Here is a 16,342-nt window from a genome sequence, read left to right on the forward strand (position 1 = left end):
GCCTAGTTAAGCTCGCACACCCAGAGGCATGCATGTATGCCTGCACACGCAGGCAAGAACACTTGTGGAAGTGCACACCCAGGTGGGACCTGGGAAAGAAAGTTACCCATGCACACACACGCGCACACACACAGCTACACAGAGGGAGGCAGGCTGCGATTCCAACTCACGTATTTGTGGTGAAGAAGCCACTCTCGGGTACAGGCGGAAGACCGTATTTCTGTGAAGATGAGCTGGATCCAACCTACTTGCACTTTGTCCTTTCTTCTCATTTCAGTGGAAGTTCCTGGGCAGAGTTCGGAATTGGAGTAGGTTGGGCCTCCCACCCAGCTCTGTCCAAAGCCCAGGGCCATGGCCCCGGAGGGACCCCAACCTCTCTCAGGGAAAAGAGGAAACAGGACAAGTGGGTCCCACTCTAGGCCTGGCCCACTGAACTCTTGCCCTCTTAATCTGCCCTCCTCATCAGAGATGCCCTCCTCTCCACTCTCCCCTACTCCCAAACACACGCACCTCTTTCAGGAGGGTTATCCTCACCCTCCCCACAACCCCTCCTGTGGTCTCCTTTTTCCTCTGCCATCGGTGCTACTCCATTTTTCAGACTGTGCATTTAACTTTTTATTTGGCCTCTTACCCAGTCACCCTTCCTCACCGAACCAGTAATTATAATAACAACCTATTTTCCTGAACTTGAAGATAAAGGAAGCAGTGCAGCTGTCACAAACAGAATTGTTTCAAGTCTAAGCATCCATACAGTACTGCAAACAAAACAAAATCACACATTTTGCCCTTCTGTTCTATTTTCTCTTTAAATGACACTTAAGCAACTGTGTTCAAAGTCAAGGGGCAAACCCTTTAGTGTTTGAATCCTCTAACTAAACATTAAACTTATCTAACAGATTGAAGACATCTCTTTAATAATTAATCACACACTCAGGACAAAATCCTTTATGATATACATCATTGCTTCCTGGTAACACATGATACAGAGTTACCTGCAAATGCTGGTTGTTTTGGAAGGTTGGAGAATGATGGATGGTGGGCAGGGGTACCACTCTTTTCAAAAACTTTTTGTCTGTCATTCTGATCATCAAAACATTACATGTGCAATGTTAAACATCTAAATTTTATAAAAATATACAAAACATGTAAAAATACAAAACACGGGAAGTCAACCATTCTTCTAATCTGAGACCTCTGGAGATGATCACCAGAGTTTGTGGCATTTTTCTTCAGACATTTTTTCCTAAGTGAATGCAGTTTTATGTTATTCATTTTACAAAAGAGGCCATACTATACCAGCTTTTTTTGCAGTTTGTTTTGGGAAGAGATCTACATCCTGCTCCACTCGCTCCATGAGGGAGCCCATATGTTGCCTTGATTGTGTAAATATTAATAAACGGAAATCTCATTTAAAATAAAGTCTGGAGGCCAGAAGGGGGAGCTCTCATGTGTTTTCTCTATCCCAGAGCCCAACAGAAGACTCTGTTTAACAATCCTAGTTCTCTTCCTTCGAGCCAGGAGATCTGTGTGTCTGCCCTGCTCCCCAGCTCAAGGAGGGGTGGCCAATCATAATCCTGGCCTCTAGAAGCCACACACTTTTTTCAGGTGGCATTTGGCTGACCACAGGCTGGGTAGTCAGGAGGCTAGATAGATTGGGATGAGGCCTTAAGGGAAGTCCAAGAGCTGGAGGGCCGTGGGGGTCCTGGCTCCACCCCATCCAGCTGTGTGACCTCAGCGTGTCACTTGACCCCCTGTGGCCTGTTTCCTGAGGAGATGATGTCTGAGGCCTAGGACTGAGCCAGAGTGAGGTGCTTGGACCAGGATACACATACACAACACATGCACACATACACACATACACAGAAAGACACGCAAACACAATTTCCCTTCCAATCAAAGCAGAGCAATACTTAGAAGGATGTGTAATGAAGAAGCTGCTCCACCTCTTCTATGTCTGTCCCATTCCTCAGCAGCAACCACTTACCTGTTTCTGGTTTTAATTCTCTGGGGCCACCTCCTATTTCTGGGGATTCTTGGCCAAAGAGTGGGAGAGAATCCCTTCTCCTTGCCAGGTTTTGATAAAATAAAGAAGGTATTTTTATTAGTGGTGAGTGAAACACTCAGGCCTGTGAAAGGAAGAGATCATCATCAGGAGTGTTCAACAATCTATTTTTCTCACAATCTTGTCCACTCCCGTTTCTTGGCTCTTTGCAGATGAGGACAAGCAGTGGACAAAAAGAGGGCCCCTGGTTAGGTTCCGCGAACAAGATCTCACCGTCCTCCGTTGAACCTGCTATCTTCTCTCTTAAACCTGGGCTGGTCAGCAGAAAGGACATTCAATACGTTTCTTTTCTCATTTGGGGCTTTGAAACATGGTGAGCTTCCTATAGTCATAGCAGAAATATTCTAAGCTAAAAAAAAAACTGCTGACAGAGCAAATTACAAAAACTGAAGCTCTTTTCCATCGCAGAATTTTTTATCTCCTACCGGTCCTTTTCCATGGGATGCACCATCCCAAGACTCCAAACACAGGGCTCTTCTCACAACTCTGTAGCAAGCACTCCAATACCCAAAAGGCCAAACTGTCCCTGCCAGCCTGCTTGGCGTGACTATTCAAAGATTACCTGATACAGTCCACCCCTTGACCCTCTCTATTCATCGAGAACAGATGGGCACGAATGGCCATTATCCAACAAATAAAAGAATGGGTCTGGGGATCATCTCTGTCAGCTAACAATAAAGGGCTGATCAAATAAGAATACTTGGACCCACATCCAAGAGTGCCCAAGATCACCAGGTGGGAGAAATTTAAGAGACAAGGCAGTTCAGAGATCACTGTTTCCAAATATTTAACTTGGTGCTACTTTGTGGAAAATATTTCCTTATTGTCATTATTGTTTTACCTTCCATTCTTCTTGCTTCTATACCTCATATTAGCTCTTAAATAATGAGAGACTGAGATGCTTCCTTCTCAGTTTGATCCAGGTTAAGATGTTCTACAAACCAAGGCAGCTCTTAATTTACCTCATCCCATTGGGTTCAAGGATGATATCCCTGACTTTTGTTAGTTTCACCCCCCAAAGCCGTATCCTCCTTTGGAGGCACACCACTTTCCTCCAGCCAAGGGCAAGGGCTATAGGGGTTATTGGTTTGCATCTCCAATGCCTTGTTGGCCGAGACTGATGCTGAGTCACAAGTGATAAGCTGGTTAATTATAAAGGCAAAAATAATTTGATTGTTCCATCTCCTCCCGCTGTCAGAGATGTGGTCTGATGTGGCACCTACTGAACTTTGATGCAAAGCCAGATTTCACAGAAGAGGACTCAGGCCTCCTGGGAGAAGCCAAGAAAGTGAACCTATCATAGACTGGCAGTGTGCATATGTGGGGCACCACAAATTAAATACAACTGTTATGAAGAACGGAATGGACACCTCTGAGTGTCACATCTAGACACTGAACTGTCCAGGCCTATCTTGCCTCCCTCGACACGGGTGATTCCACCGATAACATGTGCTATGGAATGAAAGGCACGGCCTCATCTCTGAGTCTCCTCTGACTAGTGCCAACTGTTCTGTGTGGACCTACCAATTACGCCCCATGACTCATTCTGAAGTTCTCCTTTCCGTTTCACTATGCCTGTAGAGGCAAATTTCATTATTCCAAAGGTTGTGTCCAGTTCCTTTCTGTTCCAATGTAGTGGTGGTTTGTGGGAAGTCTGACCCACCATAGAAGGTCAACATTGGCCAGCATGTGGGTCGGGAGGCGGTGCTATTTCACACAAGATAAAACCTGGAGGGACAATTTCCAGGGGTGGAGGTAGAAATCCGTTAGTCGTACCATCTTGATGGAGGGGTCTCCCACCTTGGAGAACAGTGTGTGTGTGAGTGGGCCGAGATGGATCCTGTAGTTCCTGATGATGACAACGGCACCAGCTGAGTGATGCCTTAGAGCTTGGTATGTGCCAGGCTGTGCTAAGAGCTTTACCTGCACTATTTCAGTTACCCTTCCCAGTAACACAGGTAGGTAGGTAGTGGTCACCGTTTCTCCCGCCTGTCCTTGATGGAGGTGTGTGATGGGGGAGCCAGCACCATAAATGGAGCAACTACTGAGACGTTGAACAGCTTGAGGTGGAGCCATGGGCCGCTGTGCTCCATGCTCACACCTGGGAGATCTGAGCTGGCACCTGAGGCGTCCACCCCATGTTCCCACTCACGGGCTGCTTGGCAGGCAGAGTGGATTCTGGGCCCACACCCAGATCCGATGGCTGTGAACTGTGTTCTCTATTCAGACTCCATGACATTGGGGATACTATGCCCCTGAGCAACTTCCTGAGGAAGACCCAGCACAAATTCTGCAGCAGCTGATTTATCGGGAAATCAACCACATACCCTGAATAATTAATTAGACTCCAACTGCTCTGAGGACAAGCATTTTGCCATGATAGATAAAGAGAGCCCCAATGAAATGTCTCCCCCAATAACCAAGTCTACACAGCAGGGTGCCCAGTACATCTTAGGCAGGTTCCTTAGCTTGAGATAAGAATTCCTGTTCAAGTGATTTGCTCGAGAACCCATAAGGCACTGTCCTCTAACCTCAGAACTGATGTAGCTCAGAGATAGCCCTTTCCTATTATTTCCAAAGTGCAGAAAGAGGCTCTTGGAAGAAGGGAAGTAAGGGGGGCAGGATGGGGTAGGGGTGACAAGTGAGAGTGTGGTCTTAGCAAGAGCCTGGCTTTAGTGCGATCCCACAAGGAAACTTTGAAACACCAGCTCTCCCACAGGTTAGTCCCACCTTGAGACCAGGCCAGTCAGTCATGGGCCAAGGACTAGGGAAGGGATTGGGAGGGGGTGTTGCCTCCTAGGTAAGTGGCTTCCATTCAGCTCAGGACAATTCTTCAGACAAGGGGCAGCTGTGAGCTAACTAAGTGAGCTAACTCACTCATAGCACCGGGGAGATGGATGCCCATGCTAAACAGGACCTGGGCAGGGCACCAGCAGTGCCCACTACAGATGAGAACTCACTGGCTCTGTTGGCATCCCTCACTCCTAGGCTGCTTTGGTCTGGGCAGGCCAGGCCAAAGCAGAGTCTCTTCCCCACAGGTACTCTGCCTGTCTCAGGGGACTCCCAGAGAGGATGCTGGACTTGTTTATAGCCTTGTTCCAATGAGAATTCTCATGGGGTCTGGTGGAACTGAAGAGGTTTAGTATGAAACCAGGGTGTTTCACTTTGTCAGAAATGTCAGTTGGCTGGAACCCCCAAGGGCATGTCCCATACTGGGCCTGGATGCACTACTCAATGTGTTACAAAGCCAGTGGCCAGCAGAGCTGACTAGGCCGTTATCTCAGCCAGGAATCCACATAATCATGTCCTGTTGTAGCTCCACTGCCCAGGTGTATGCTGCAAGTGTGAGGGTGGAGGGCCTTCGTCCTCATGTGTGCTATGTCCCCTGAGGCTGCGTGTCTGGTAGATGCTGCCCCTCACTGCCCTTTGGAAATAACAGGAAAGAGCCATTTCTGAACCACATCAGTTCCAACGTCAGAGGACAGTCTCTCGGGTTAGCCAGAGGCAGCCCCAACCACACAAGACATACTAAAGACATGCTCTGGTCTCTCCAAGTTCCATCAATCTCATATTTGCCGTTGCAATTAAATTTGCCTAGTTGAATGGGATACAATCTAATAGGCAAATTGTATCTCGATTTCTGATAGGCACTTCCTGAAGCAGAGGGAGCTGGGTCCCTCTCTAGGCCCTTCTGTTTCAAGTAAAATCCAAGTGAGTAACAAGCAAAAGAAATTTAAAGGAAGTTCATCATTAATCTCAGGGAGACCAGAACTGGGATAACCAGGGACCAGCCCCACTCCCCACAACCCCACCCCAGACAACCACAAACAAGCGTTCTTGCTTTTTACTTCTGGTAGTAACTTCTATAAATAAAATAAATGAGTGATAAGCGAGGTAGATAGATAGAGGTATGGGAGGATGGATGGGTGGATGGATGGATGGATAGACGGACAGATGGACAGACAGATGATATATAAATATACTTTTTATTTTCCACTTTAGATGTTATCTGTCGACCTCTATAGATAAGAAGATTTAACTGTGTAGTGTTTGACAGCTGCATTACTATTTAAGTTCTATTTATGACGTTGCACTTAGGATCAATTATTACTCTTGGTTGGGTTGAGAGGATAGAGCAGAGAGAAGCCTCGGTTCCGACGACATCCTAGAGCTGCCATGCCGGGCCTAGATGGCTCACATCCAGATCTCCTACTACTACAGACTTCTTGCTAAGGAAGAAACAGCTTTCTCTAGCTTGCCACCACTGTTGCTCAAGGGTTTCTCTATTATTTCCAGTTGTAACTGATCCCACCTGATGGCACCGCTGCCCTTAGCACCCACTGCAGACATCTTGTGCTTGGCCCTGCCCCTGAGCCTCGTACTGTGATATGACAGTCCTCTTGATGAACTGCATGCATCACACGAGCTTCCTTCCATTCCGCCCTTCCTGTAACCTGATGCAGAACCCTTGCATGGACTGTTTCCTCTCCTGGTACGTGCTTCCCCGCCTTCCCCTTCCTCTCACCGACATCCTTCAGCTCTCAGCTCAAATATCACACCCTCAGACTGGCTCCTAAGACTCTTTCTTAGTCTAATTTAGGCCCCACCCTCTGCTGGGATTCTCTCTCGTTCTTCTGCTTCACAGCACTTAGTACTACATTTGCCATTTTATACTTATTGGTATGTTTGTTTAATGTTTGGCTACCCCTGCCACACTGTGAACTTCTTCAGAGAGGAGTGTATGCCTATTTCATTCACTATTATGTACCCAGGACAGAGAATTATCACATATGATAGATGGTCTATAAGTATTAGTGAAAACATTTTTAAAAAGATAAAGTACCTCAGGTCAGAAATATTGAGCAACGAGCTCAAATTCACATGGGTAGTAAAGCTGGATCTGAACTAAGGATCTGTCTGACCTGTTCCAAGCTCACTAAACAAGTTTCTCATGATGGGTACCCTTAAGCTTTTCCTTTCAGAAGGAGGAGGGAAGAATTTACTTGTTAGGTAAACACTAGTGTCCAGTCCCTGGATGGCTCAATTTCTCATTAAAAACTAGAAAGTCGAGTTTCTGGTGTATAAATTCCATTTTCTTCTAAGTTTAGTGAATGAGAGGGCTTCCCTGAGTTTGATCAGCTCAGGGGACATCATGTTCCAAAACTGAGACCTGGACCCTAACCCACACTATGCAGTCGATCTGCTAGTAACCAGATTCCACACTTAACACGGCCCAGGGGATGACAGGCAGATTCGGATCAGGAAAAGGAAGAGTTACACCCAGAATAAACTGTATGAACAAGATAATATACGCTGTCAAAAAAAGGGAAAATTGACAGAAACTCTTCTAAGGCTGTTTGACCGTGGGAGCAGCACATAATTTTGGTGCAGGTTATATTTTTTGATACGTTCACTCACCAGAGATTCTGTAAAGTAGAATCTCAAACAGCCAGATAAGAGTCCTTACCGTTTCAGGAGCATGGAGGCAGAGGGCATTGAATAATACAAATCTGGAACAAATGTTGATCATGCTAAAATATATCAAAATATCAAAAGTCTGAGAAAGGCGGGAACTCACAGATTTCAGGAGGCAAGAATGCTTTATTGGGTCCTCGGCATGCATCCAGTCCATCCACCCTCACTGTCCTCTGGCAGGACCCGGATGGTCTCACTCCTTGCCATAAGAAATAAACTGGCGAGGCTCTGCTGGCTCTCCTCTCCAGGCCTGGAATGCTGGTTGGGAGAGCTGCCATGGAAATGAGCTCCCTGAGCTCAGCAGCAGAGGTAGAGAGAAGGACACAGTATGGGAGTCACCACAATGAGCGTAGGCAGGGAAACCAGGCCTCTAGCTGTGGCTGGCCAATTGTTGGGTCCCAGGAATGTAAAAGACCAGAAGACCCTTAAGATGTTGCCTCATTACCACCCCAACTAAGGGCTTCTGGTTGGGCAAACAGGTCTGGGTCAAGCTACCAACATCTCCCACTTAATTTCCAAACCTTCGATGGAGACAAAGCCAAATATCTTTGAAAGGAAACCTCATTTCAACACTTAGATGTATGTTGCAAACCTTCCTTGAAGCCTTCTCCAAAGGCATCCATATCCATATATCTGGGAACTACAGAAGGGAAGGAAAAACACCCAAACTTGGGGAGAGGGGTTCTGTAGGACACCGGCTCCAAGCTAGGTCTAATTTCTGGGAACAATGGAAAAGATGAGATCTGCCAATTAATGGGGATGATTAATAGACCAAGTTCTATGCTACAGTGGACCCAGTGGAATTTCAAAGCCAACCAGGGGTTATTTTGAGGGTACAGCTGAAATGGGTAAGTTCTGAAATAGGCCTAAATCCCACAATGGCTCTCTGATTTGGGGGGTGAGAGTGACTGTGGCAGGACAGGACGAGTTACAAGCCATTAGAATTCTCCCTCCCTAGCAAAATGGTAAATCAAAAGTAATACCGTACCCCGGGAAAACTGTAGACAGTAGCATTACCACCAAGCACTCGAGAGTGAGTCACAGTGGTTCCTACCGCAGTTCAGCTCGGCCAGTGCAAGACACCTGGGCTGTTGTAAACAGTCATAGTGATGACTCCAATTGCAGGTGTTGTGCCAGGGATGATCTTCTTGCTAAAGCGAATTTATCCAGCTCCTGGCATTTGGTATAAATCCTCTGAACTAATGAAGTCATTTTTTTTCCTCTATTCTGATGAACAAAGAACATCAGAAGCAATTTCTCTTCACCTGGTAGGACAGCTGTAGTCCACTGCTGCCCTGGCTTAAACATACAGACTATCTTAACTGTCCAGCTCTACGACACAGCCCGGCTCACAGGGACAGTGTCCTTACCACCACAATGTAGCATCACACTGATGGCATTGTGGCAACAGGGCCTGGAGATCACCAACTTCCCTAAATGCCTTGCTAAGACATAACATGAGTCAGATATGAGAGATAAATCACGTTAAAATGCAAAGACCTGCCCCCTTGATAAAGTTCTGGGGTGGGGTGGGGGGAGGTCAATGGGTCTGCTGAGGTCAGAATCTTTCCCCCATAATGTAAAACAAATTGTTGCATTTTTAATCCCTTACCACTAAGACCCAATTCCAGGCAAAACTGTCACTCTGGGACAGATTGCTCCAACCCACTCACTGATTGACGTAGGCCACCCCCTTTGGTTGGGCCTAGAGCAAGCAAAGGCTCTTTTGCTGAGAAAGCCTTTATAACACAGCTCTACCACCAGGACTCATGGCCCGGCAGATTCAATGGTGCCTGAGGCAATGTTGGGCAATGACATGGAGACTGTGGCGGAGCAGAGTGCTATATAACACTTAGGGCGAGTCCTGGTCAGAAAAGTACAGAAGAGGAACCTATGATTTGGAACAGAGTGATGCTTGGGCCAAAAAGTAACAATTAATCTTTTGAGACATGGCCTCTGGCTGACCACTGGGCTTGTGGGGAACCTAAATGTTGAGCTGCAAGCATACCAGACGGCCACGCTGCCCCTCATGAGGTCAGTTCTGACCCACCCAGCCATAGTCAGGCATGGCCAGCAGCACTCCACCAGAAGGCCCTCCAGAACAAGGCTCTCAGCCGTGTCTGGGGGCTGCCCCCTCATTCTACCACAATGCTTTCTCCTGCCCTGCTGCTGGGCTCCCCTCAACCTATACCGATGCATGGCTTAAGAAGGTAGGACTTTTTTTGCTTCCCTTACCCATCATGCCTCTCCCACCATCAATATCCATGGAATTACCAAAGGCTGTCAACATCACTGTGGCATCCCCACAGGTTGCATTCAACCAAATAACCCATTTTACAGCAAAAGTAAAATAATGGGTTGATGCCAAGGGCACTCACACATCTTGTCAGGATCCCCACAGTCCAGAAGCAGTTAACTTGATAGTATAATGAAATGGTTTGTTGAACACTCAGCTATGGCATCAGCTGAGAAACAATACCTTGCAAGGTTGGGTCAGGCCCGCAGGCTGTAATATAAGCTCTGAACTGGCAACCAAGTCATGGTGCTATTTCTTCTACAGGCTAGGAAGCAGAGTGGAGAGGGATGTGTTATTACATCTCAATGCTTTTCTCATACCTGAGGTTTGGGATCAGGCTGGTGTAGAGGTTTTAGTCCGCCAAGGAAATATTTCCCCAAAGTCACAGTAATCACTCAAGTGAACCGGAAGCTGAGGTGCCTGGCCATTTCAGGCTCCTTGTATCTCTTGAGTGACACAGGACAAGAGGTCATGGGAGCAGCTAGGATGACTAACTCTATCAAAAAAAAATATGCTTGCTATAATATAAAAGGGGCAGGGGTACAAGCAGATGTGAGGGGTTCCCAGAGTGTTCCTGGTACTGCCACACCCAGTGGGAAATGCTGCCACCCAGGCAGGGCCATCAAGGAGCTGGACTTCGGAAGTGAAGATTAGGGTACTCCAAGAGGCAAAACTCACTAGTCATAAAGGCTAGTTCTCATGACCAGCTACAGATAGACTGTAGCCTTTACCCACATGTGCTTTCCTGCAATTATATAGTTTTGGTTAAAAATGGTTAATTTTACCACTTAGTCCACAGGTTGCAGAATTTCAAAATGGGATTGTGATAAAAGAGGGCAGAGTACCACTAATGACACCAGACTGTGGAGAATGGTAGCCCCAGTCATTACCCTTGGACTTAGTCATTGGATGTGACCTTGAATGGTCTCCCTTAGCAGAGAGGAATTTGGTTTTGGTTGTATGTGGAAGAGCCATTAATACATCAGACAAGAAGCACAACGTGCATATGTGTGTGTGTGGGGGTGGGGGGTGGTATCTTTTGTTGTTGCCCACCGAGCCCTTTCTACCTTCCTGCTCTCTGCCATTCTTCTGGAAAGAATTTCCATCCTTTGGAGAACTGCCTCTCTCTCACTCCAGGAGGCCCTTAACTCCAGGCCAGGAACTTGGATCTTGAATGAACAGGGGCCCACTGTAACCGACAGCTGGTTGGTATTGACCTGCCAGCAGCAGCAGCTCCTGGGAGGCAGGCTTAGAGCTACTCTGGCCCCACTTCTCAAGGCCAATTGCTCAGCTATTCCCTGGTTCTGTGAGCTACTACAACGCCCTTCCCATGAACCTTTTTTTTTCCCCCTTAAATTGGTCTGAGTCCATTTCTGTTGCTGAAAACCCAAGAAACCTAACAGAAAGAGTATCTTTTGAGACTGTTTCATACATCTTTGCCCACCAAGAGCTGTCAGCTCAGGGTCTGGCATAAAGTAAGTGCTCTCTATGTCTGCTAAATGGATGAATAAACAAACAAACAATATTCCAGCTCTGGTTCAGCAAAGCAGTCTGTATAGGCAGGCTGAGAGCTGGAAGCACATTGGGGCAAGAAGAAAAAGTCACCTGAGCATGAAAAGCAGAGAAGTCAGAAATCTCAAGATGGGAGGGGATAAACATCAGGCAAGAGAAAAGGCCCTGGGGGTGTGGCAAGGAAGGCTGGGATTGAGAAAAATCAGTGAGTGGCTGAGAGGCAAACGCTGGCTGTCCCCTGGGTTGGGCTGGCTGCAGCAGAGGTAGCCAGACACTGGTGTTTCCCCTGAGCCCCCAGCTTTACTTGTCCCTCCTGGGTTCCTTTGTGTTCCTCTCCCACATGAAGGAGCAATTCCAATATGGGCCCAAGTCCCCAGACATCCTGCTAAGGGGCACAAGCCGTCAGCACAAATGTACAAAAAGCACAGACGATCGAGCTGTGCCCACAGAAGGCTGAGACTGAACATCAATTCAGGAGCCAAAACATGGATTCATTTTTCCAGTGGGCCCAAGGACTGTAGGTCGCCCTGGGAGAACCTGCCTGAGGGGATGGGACCCTGAGTCCATACACCTACAACCACACCAGATGAGGGTGAGCAGGAAACACAGTTGCTGCCTTTATTGCATTTCAAAGGGAGCAGGCTAGCTCCAGACCCACCCCTTCCAGGGCCCCCAGCAGGGACTCTCAGGAAGGACCCAGGGTGTGGAGCACAGCAATTCCTTGGGAGGCCATATATGAGGGCCTAGAGTTGGAGCTCCAGGATCAGAGGTAATGGTTGGGGACAGGGGTCCTAAGTCCCAGACACAGAGGCACCTCTCTACCCAGGCATGGATGGCTTGCATCCTTCCTGGAATTTCCATACTACCTCCCTATGAAGAAGAGTCCCAGCCCTCCATCCCTGGTCAGGAAGGGATGTGAAATTCACAGGAACCCACCTCCTTTCAGTATGGGGCACAAGGTCCCTCCAAGTCCACACCTTCCCTCTGGCCACAGCTGCTGAAGCAACCCTTGTGCCAGCTCTCACCCATGGGTAAAGAGCCTGGAAGAAGTAGGGGAGGAGTAGACAGGGGTGGACTAGAGGCCAGAAAGTCCACCCCTCACCTGGGTGCTGGTGGGTAGGATTCTGGGGCAGGCTAGGGAGCCATCAGGTAAGGGGACAAGCAGTAAGCAAACAGCAGGCAATAGGCAGCAACTGCGCTCAAAGCCAGGAATGGGGAGGTGGGGCGTAAGAAAGCATGGGAAGCAGGTGAGTGCCTGAGTGATGAGGGAAGGAAGAGCAAGAACACACGTCACCAAAGACCACCGCACAAGGACATGACAGGTTCTGCAAGGGCCCTGAGCCCCAACTAGGCTCAGAGACAAGTTAGTTTCAGGGTAAGCTGGGATGAATGAAGCAAGAAGCCAGAAGAAGACACCCTGAGAGTCACCAGGCCAGACACAGCAGAAGTCTGGAGCCCTGAGGACAGAGAAAGAACAGTGCCAAACAGAGGGCTGAGGGAAAGTGCCGGCCTGCGTGTCCCAGAGGACACCATCTGCCTGGGGCGAGAGGTCAGGGTGCAGAATTCATGCAGAGGACTCGGGGAGCCTGCAGCAGTGGCCAGTGTAAACTTCAAGGAGGGCCTCAGCCCCCAGGGCACTTGGAGGTGGGGCCTAGAAGCCCTGGGTGACATGGCACCAGGAGACGCCACTGGGCTGTGTGCCACGCACCAAAACCATCTGACTGAGGAGCTGACTGAGGAGAGGATGCTTGGAGAGGCCCCCTAAGCAGAGCCTTCTCAGTGCACCTTCTCTGGTTCATCTGTACTGGAAAAGTCTCCACCGGTTTGAGCTGCTTCCTTGTTGGTCAGCTGCTGGGTGGAGGCCCCCAGCCTCCTGTGGGGGCTACCGTGTGCCCTGGGCCTTGGAGCCCTCCTCATGGACGAGAGGCTGTCCCAGTAACTGTGTGGCGACTGCCCCTGAGGCCTGAGGAGTGGCCTTGAAGCTTGGGGCATTCTTCCGGGTGCCCTGGGGACTGGGGATGCCTTTCTTCTGGGGCTGAGGACTCAGCTGGGGTCCCTTTCTGCCAGCAGATGGACTCTTGGAGCCTTTGGCCTTGGCTTGGGGGTGGGCAGCCTCGGGGCCCTTGAGGGATTTCAGCCCCAGCATCTCACAGAAGGTGTTGCACTGGTGAGAGGAGGCAAACTGGTCCAGCAGGGCAGGGAAACAGCTCTCCTTGAGGCCTTGGTATCTGCAGCCAAACAATAAGAGCTGAGTGGGAGTCATACTCAGACTGAGGGTCTTTGCGGGGCTGATCCGGGGATGGCTGTGGCCAGTGTGTCATGCCCTAGGTAGACCCTACCTGAGGGTGCTGGGGAGTCTGTCCCGTGCTACTTCAGGTGGCAGCATCCAAAACCTCAATTCTAAACTGAGGTCTCACCGTGCCCTGGCTCATGGAACTCATCACGTGGGACACTAATTGGTGTGAGGATAATCTGCCTTTTTAACATAAATAAGAAAAGACTCTAAGGCGTCCCTCTGTTCACAGGGCCCTGGCCCAGCCGTGCGGTGATGAGCTTTCTCAAGTGAGAAGAAAGAGACGCAGGTACAGTGAAAGTCCAGGACTGCAGGTGACCCCCATGTGTGGGCGTCGACAGCTGCTGGTCCAGCACAGACAGTGGGCATCAGCAGCCTCTGGGATGCTATTGTATGGTCAAGGTGTGACCAGGACCATTTGGCCACAGGCAAGCACCTCAGGGATGGAGACCAGAATAACTTTGATATGTGACACCATGAGAAGACTCTCAGAGGGCATTCTGTCCTTAGAAGTACTCACCCTCGCAGCTTGGTGGCGATCTGCACATCAGTCATCTTCCAGTCAACCCCTGAAAAGAGAGAAAGATGGAAGTTGATGGCAGCCTAGGCTGGTTCTAGGACCCACGTGTCTTCAAGATGGATATCCTTTAGATGGGAACTTGTGGGTTTCAGGGCACATCTTCAGGCATCCTGTCACTGGGACATCACCAATGGCCTGTCTTACAGGCAGCATGGATATCTCTATATTATTAGTAGTAATAATATTCCCATTTTTACAGGTGAGGAGCTAGGCACAGTTAAGTGACTCAAGCTAAGTCATATTTATTCATTCATTCAATCACTGAGCACTGACTACTGTGAGTCACAGTGAAAGTTCAATATTTTTTACTTCTAGGTCCAAAACACTTCCATCTGTGTAACCCTGCCTCTACTGAATCAGATTAGGTCACAAACTGGGCTGGCCGCTGGCTCTGAGCTAAAACTTTCTCATTTCCCTTAACAGGTTAGCTGATCTGGACAGGAGAGAGAAGGTGGGAATGTGAGGGAAATTGGGGCAGCAGAAATATAACACTGGATGAGACCGGCTTCTGCATACTCAAAAAGGCAGCAAGCAAGCACTGCTAGAGCCAAGATGGTCTAGGTCAAGACAGCCTTGAAAGAATCAAGCCAAGCAAGATGGTGAGGGAGAAGTTTCTCCACCCTTCCAGTCTGCCCCAGCATCTTCACACTCATGCATTAGATTTGTGATCTTTCTTCTTTTCAAATTGGTCTCACTCTTCTAGAAACCTGCCTTTCACGAATGGGGCTGGGTACCACTGTGAGACAGAGTAGCAAAAATGTGGGCTTAACCGTCAGATGAACCTGGATTTACATCTCGGCTCTGTCATTCTGAGCTGTGTGAACCTGGCAAATCACTTACTATCTCTAATCCGCCACTGTAAAAATGGGAATGATACTGCCCAGCTCACAGAGATCACAGTGTGTGGAGGACTCTAACTCAGTGTCCGAAACACAGTAGTTATACAGTAGATATTAATTTCTGTCATGTCTTTCAACATTTATCACGTTCCAGTTTGCAGTATGATAATGATACTCCCTTATACCTGCACAGACTTTCAGTTCACAGTCTGCAGAGTGCTTTCACAAATATGGCCTCAGTTAATCCTTATAACAAGTCTAAGAGGTAGGCAGAGAAGGTATTATTATTCCAAGAGAGGGAAAGGAAACTGCAGCTCGGCAGAATTAAATGACCTGAGCTTCAGTTTTCTTCTCTGTAAAACAGAGAGCCAGCTGGAAAACAATGAGGCCCAGACTTAAATCTAATCTTTGCACTCCTAAGTCTTTCTACTATACCATTTTATCTCATTATAGAAATTGGTATACTTATCATAGCTTCTTAACGACAATGATTATTCCTAATTCACCTTTTTATCTTTCTAATATTGAGTAAATGCTGGAGGGATTGAAGGAAGGAAGGGAGAACTTATGAGTTAATGAAGCATAAATGATAATGGCTTGATGTGTTAGTAGGCCCCTCCACTCAATACATGGAGTTACAGATACAATATTTACACTGTACAGTTTAACCCCAATGAAAAGCACATGTGAGTCAGTTTTCTCTCTGGCCTTTAGTTTTCTCACTTATTTACATTAGGCACCAGACGGAATCAGCATTCCTCTCCTCCCGCTGTAAAGAAAGTTTTATCTTTTCCTCTCCCCTGCCCAGTTCTGGTTAAAGGGGGGAGGCATGGAGAAGGTGGTCAGAGAAGGAAGGAGGATTCATGCTTGCTGGCCTTCCTTTGTTGGGGAGAATCTGAGTAATGAGAGAAACAGAAATACACTAAAAAGAAGTCAGAAAGACTACACTGGTTTACATAATAAAAAGCTAACAAAGATAGAAGCAGAAGAGGAGGGTGAAGGAAGAGGAAAGGAAGGAAGGAGTGGGGAGGCAAGGGATAGTAAAGCTACAAGTGCTGGGATGAAAGGGAGAGTCTGGGAAGTATGGAGAGGGAGAAAGTCCAGAGCAAAGCTGCAAGGAAGGCAGGAAGGGAGATTTAGAAAAAGTGGTCATAGGCTTTGATTAGATCTTTTGTAATGTTCTTTGAAATAAATTCCTTTTTAATTTTAAGTAGAGCCTGGAATGCATACGTTTAAATGCAACTGCAGTTACAGACTAGGCTACAGGAGGCCCTCATATGTATTA

General features: G+C 47.9%; 2 protein-coding genes across 8 annotated transcripts in view; both read right to left on the reverse strand.

Moving 5' to 3' along the window:
- SLC28A1 (solute carrier family 28 member 1) overlaps positions 1-11,818 on the reverse strand; it is a 45,607-nt gene extending 33,789 nt beyond the window's left edge. For all 6 annotated transcript variants that reach the window (XR_001597692.2, XR_001597688.2, XR_001597685.2 and 3 more), the window contains exon 1: positions 171-11,818. The gene's annotated coding sequence lies outside the window, so the exon portion shown is untranslated. The remainder of the gene's footprint in view (positions 1-170) is intronic.
- A 114-nt stretch (positions 11,819-11,932) lies between these two features.
- ALPK3 (alpha kinase 3) overlaps positions 11,933-16,342 on the reverse strand; it is a 42,038-nt gene continuing 37,628 nt past the window's right edge. Inside the window, exons 13-14 of one of the 2 annotated variants that reach the window (XM_016151679.2) lie at positions 14,159-14,207; positions 11,933-13,573 (exon numbers count right to left, since the gene is read on the reverse strand). In XM_016151679.2, the coding sequence (XP_016007165.2) occupies positions 13,228-13,573; positions 14,159-14,207 (395 nt within the window). In that variant the 3' untranslated portion in view covers positions 11,933-13,227. Of the gene's footprint in view, positions 13,594-14,158; positions 14,208-16,342 lie in introns of both variants that reach the window. The other variant, XM_036231896.1, reaches the window with a different exon arrangement.

Source organism: Rousettus aegyptiacus, unplaced genomic scaffold (genome assembly GCF_014176215.1).
Source record: "Rousettus aegyptiacus isolate mRouAeg1 unplaced genomic scaffold, mRouAeg1.p scaffold_m13_p_14, whole genome shotgun sequence".
In the NCBI taxonomy this organism is placed as follows: domain Eukaryota; kingdom Metazoa; phylum Chordata; class Mammalia; order Chiroptera; family Pteropodidae; genus Rousettus; species Rousettus aegyptiacus.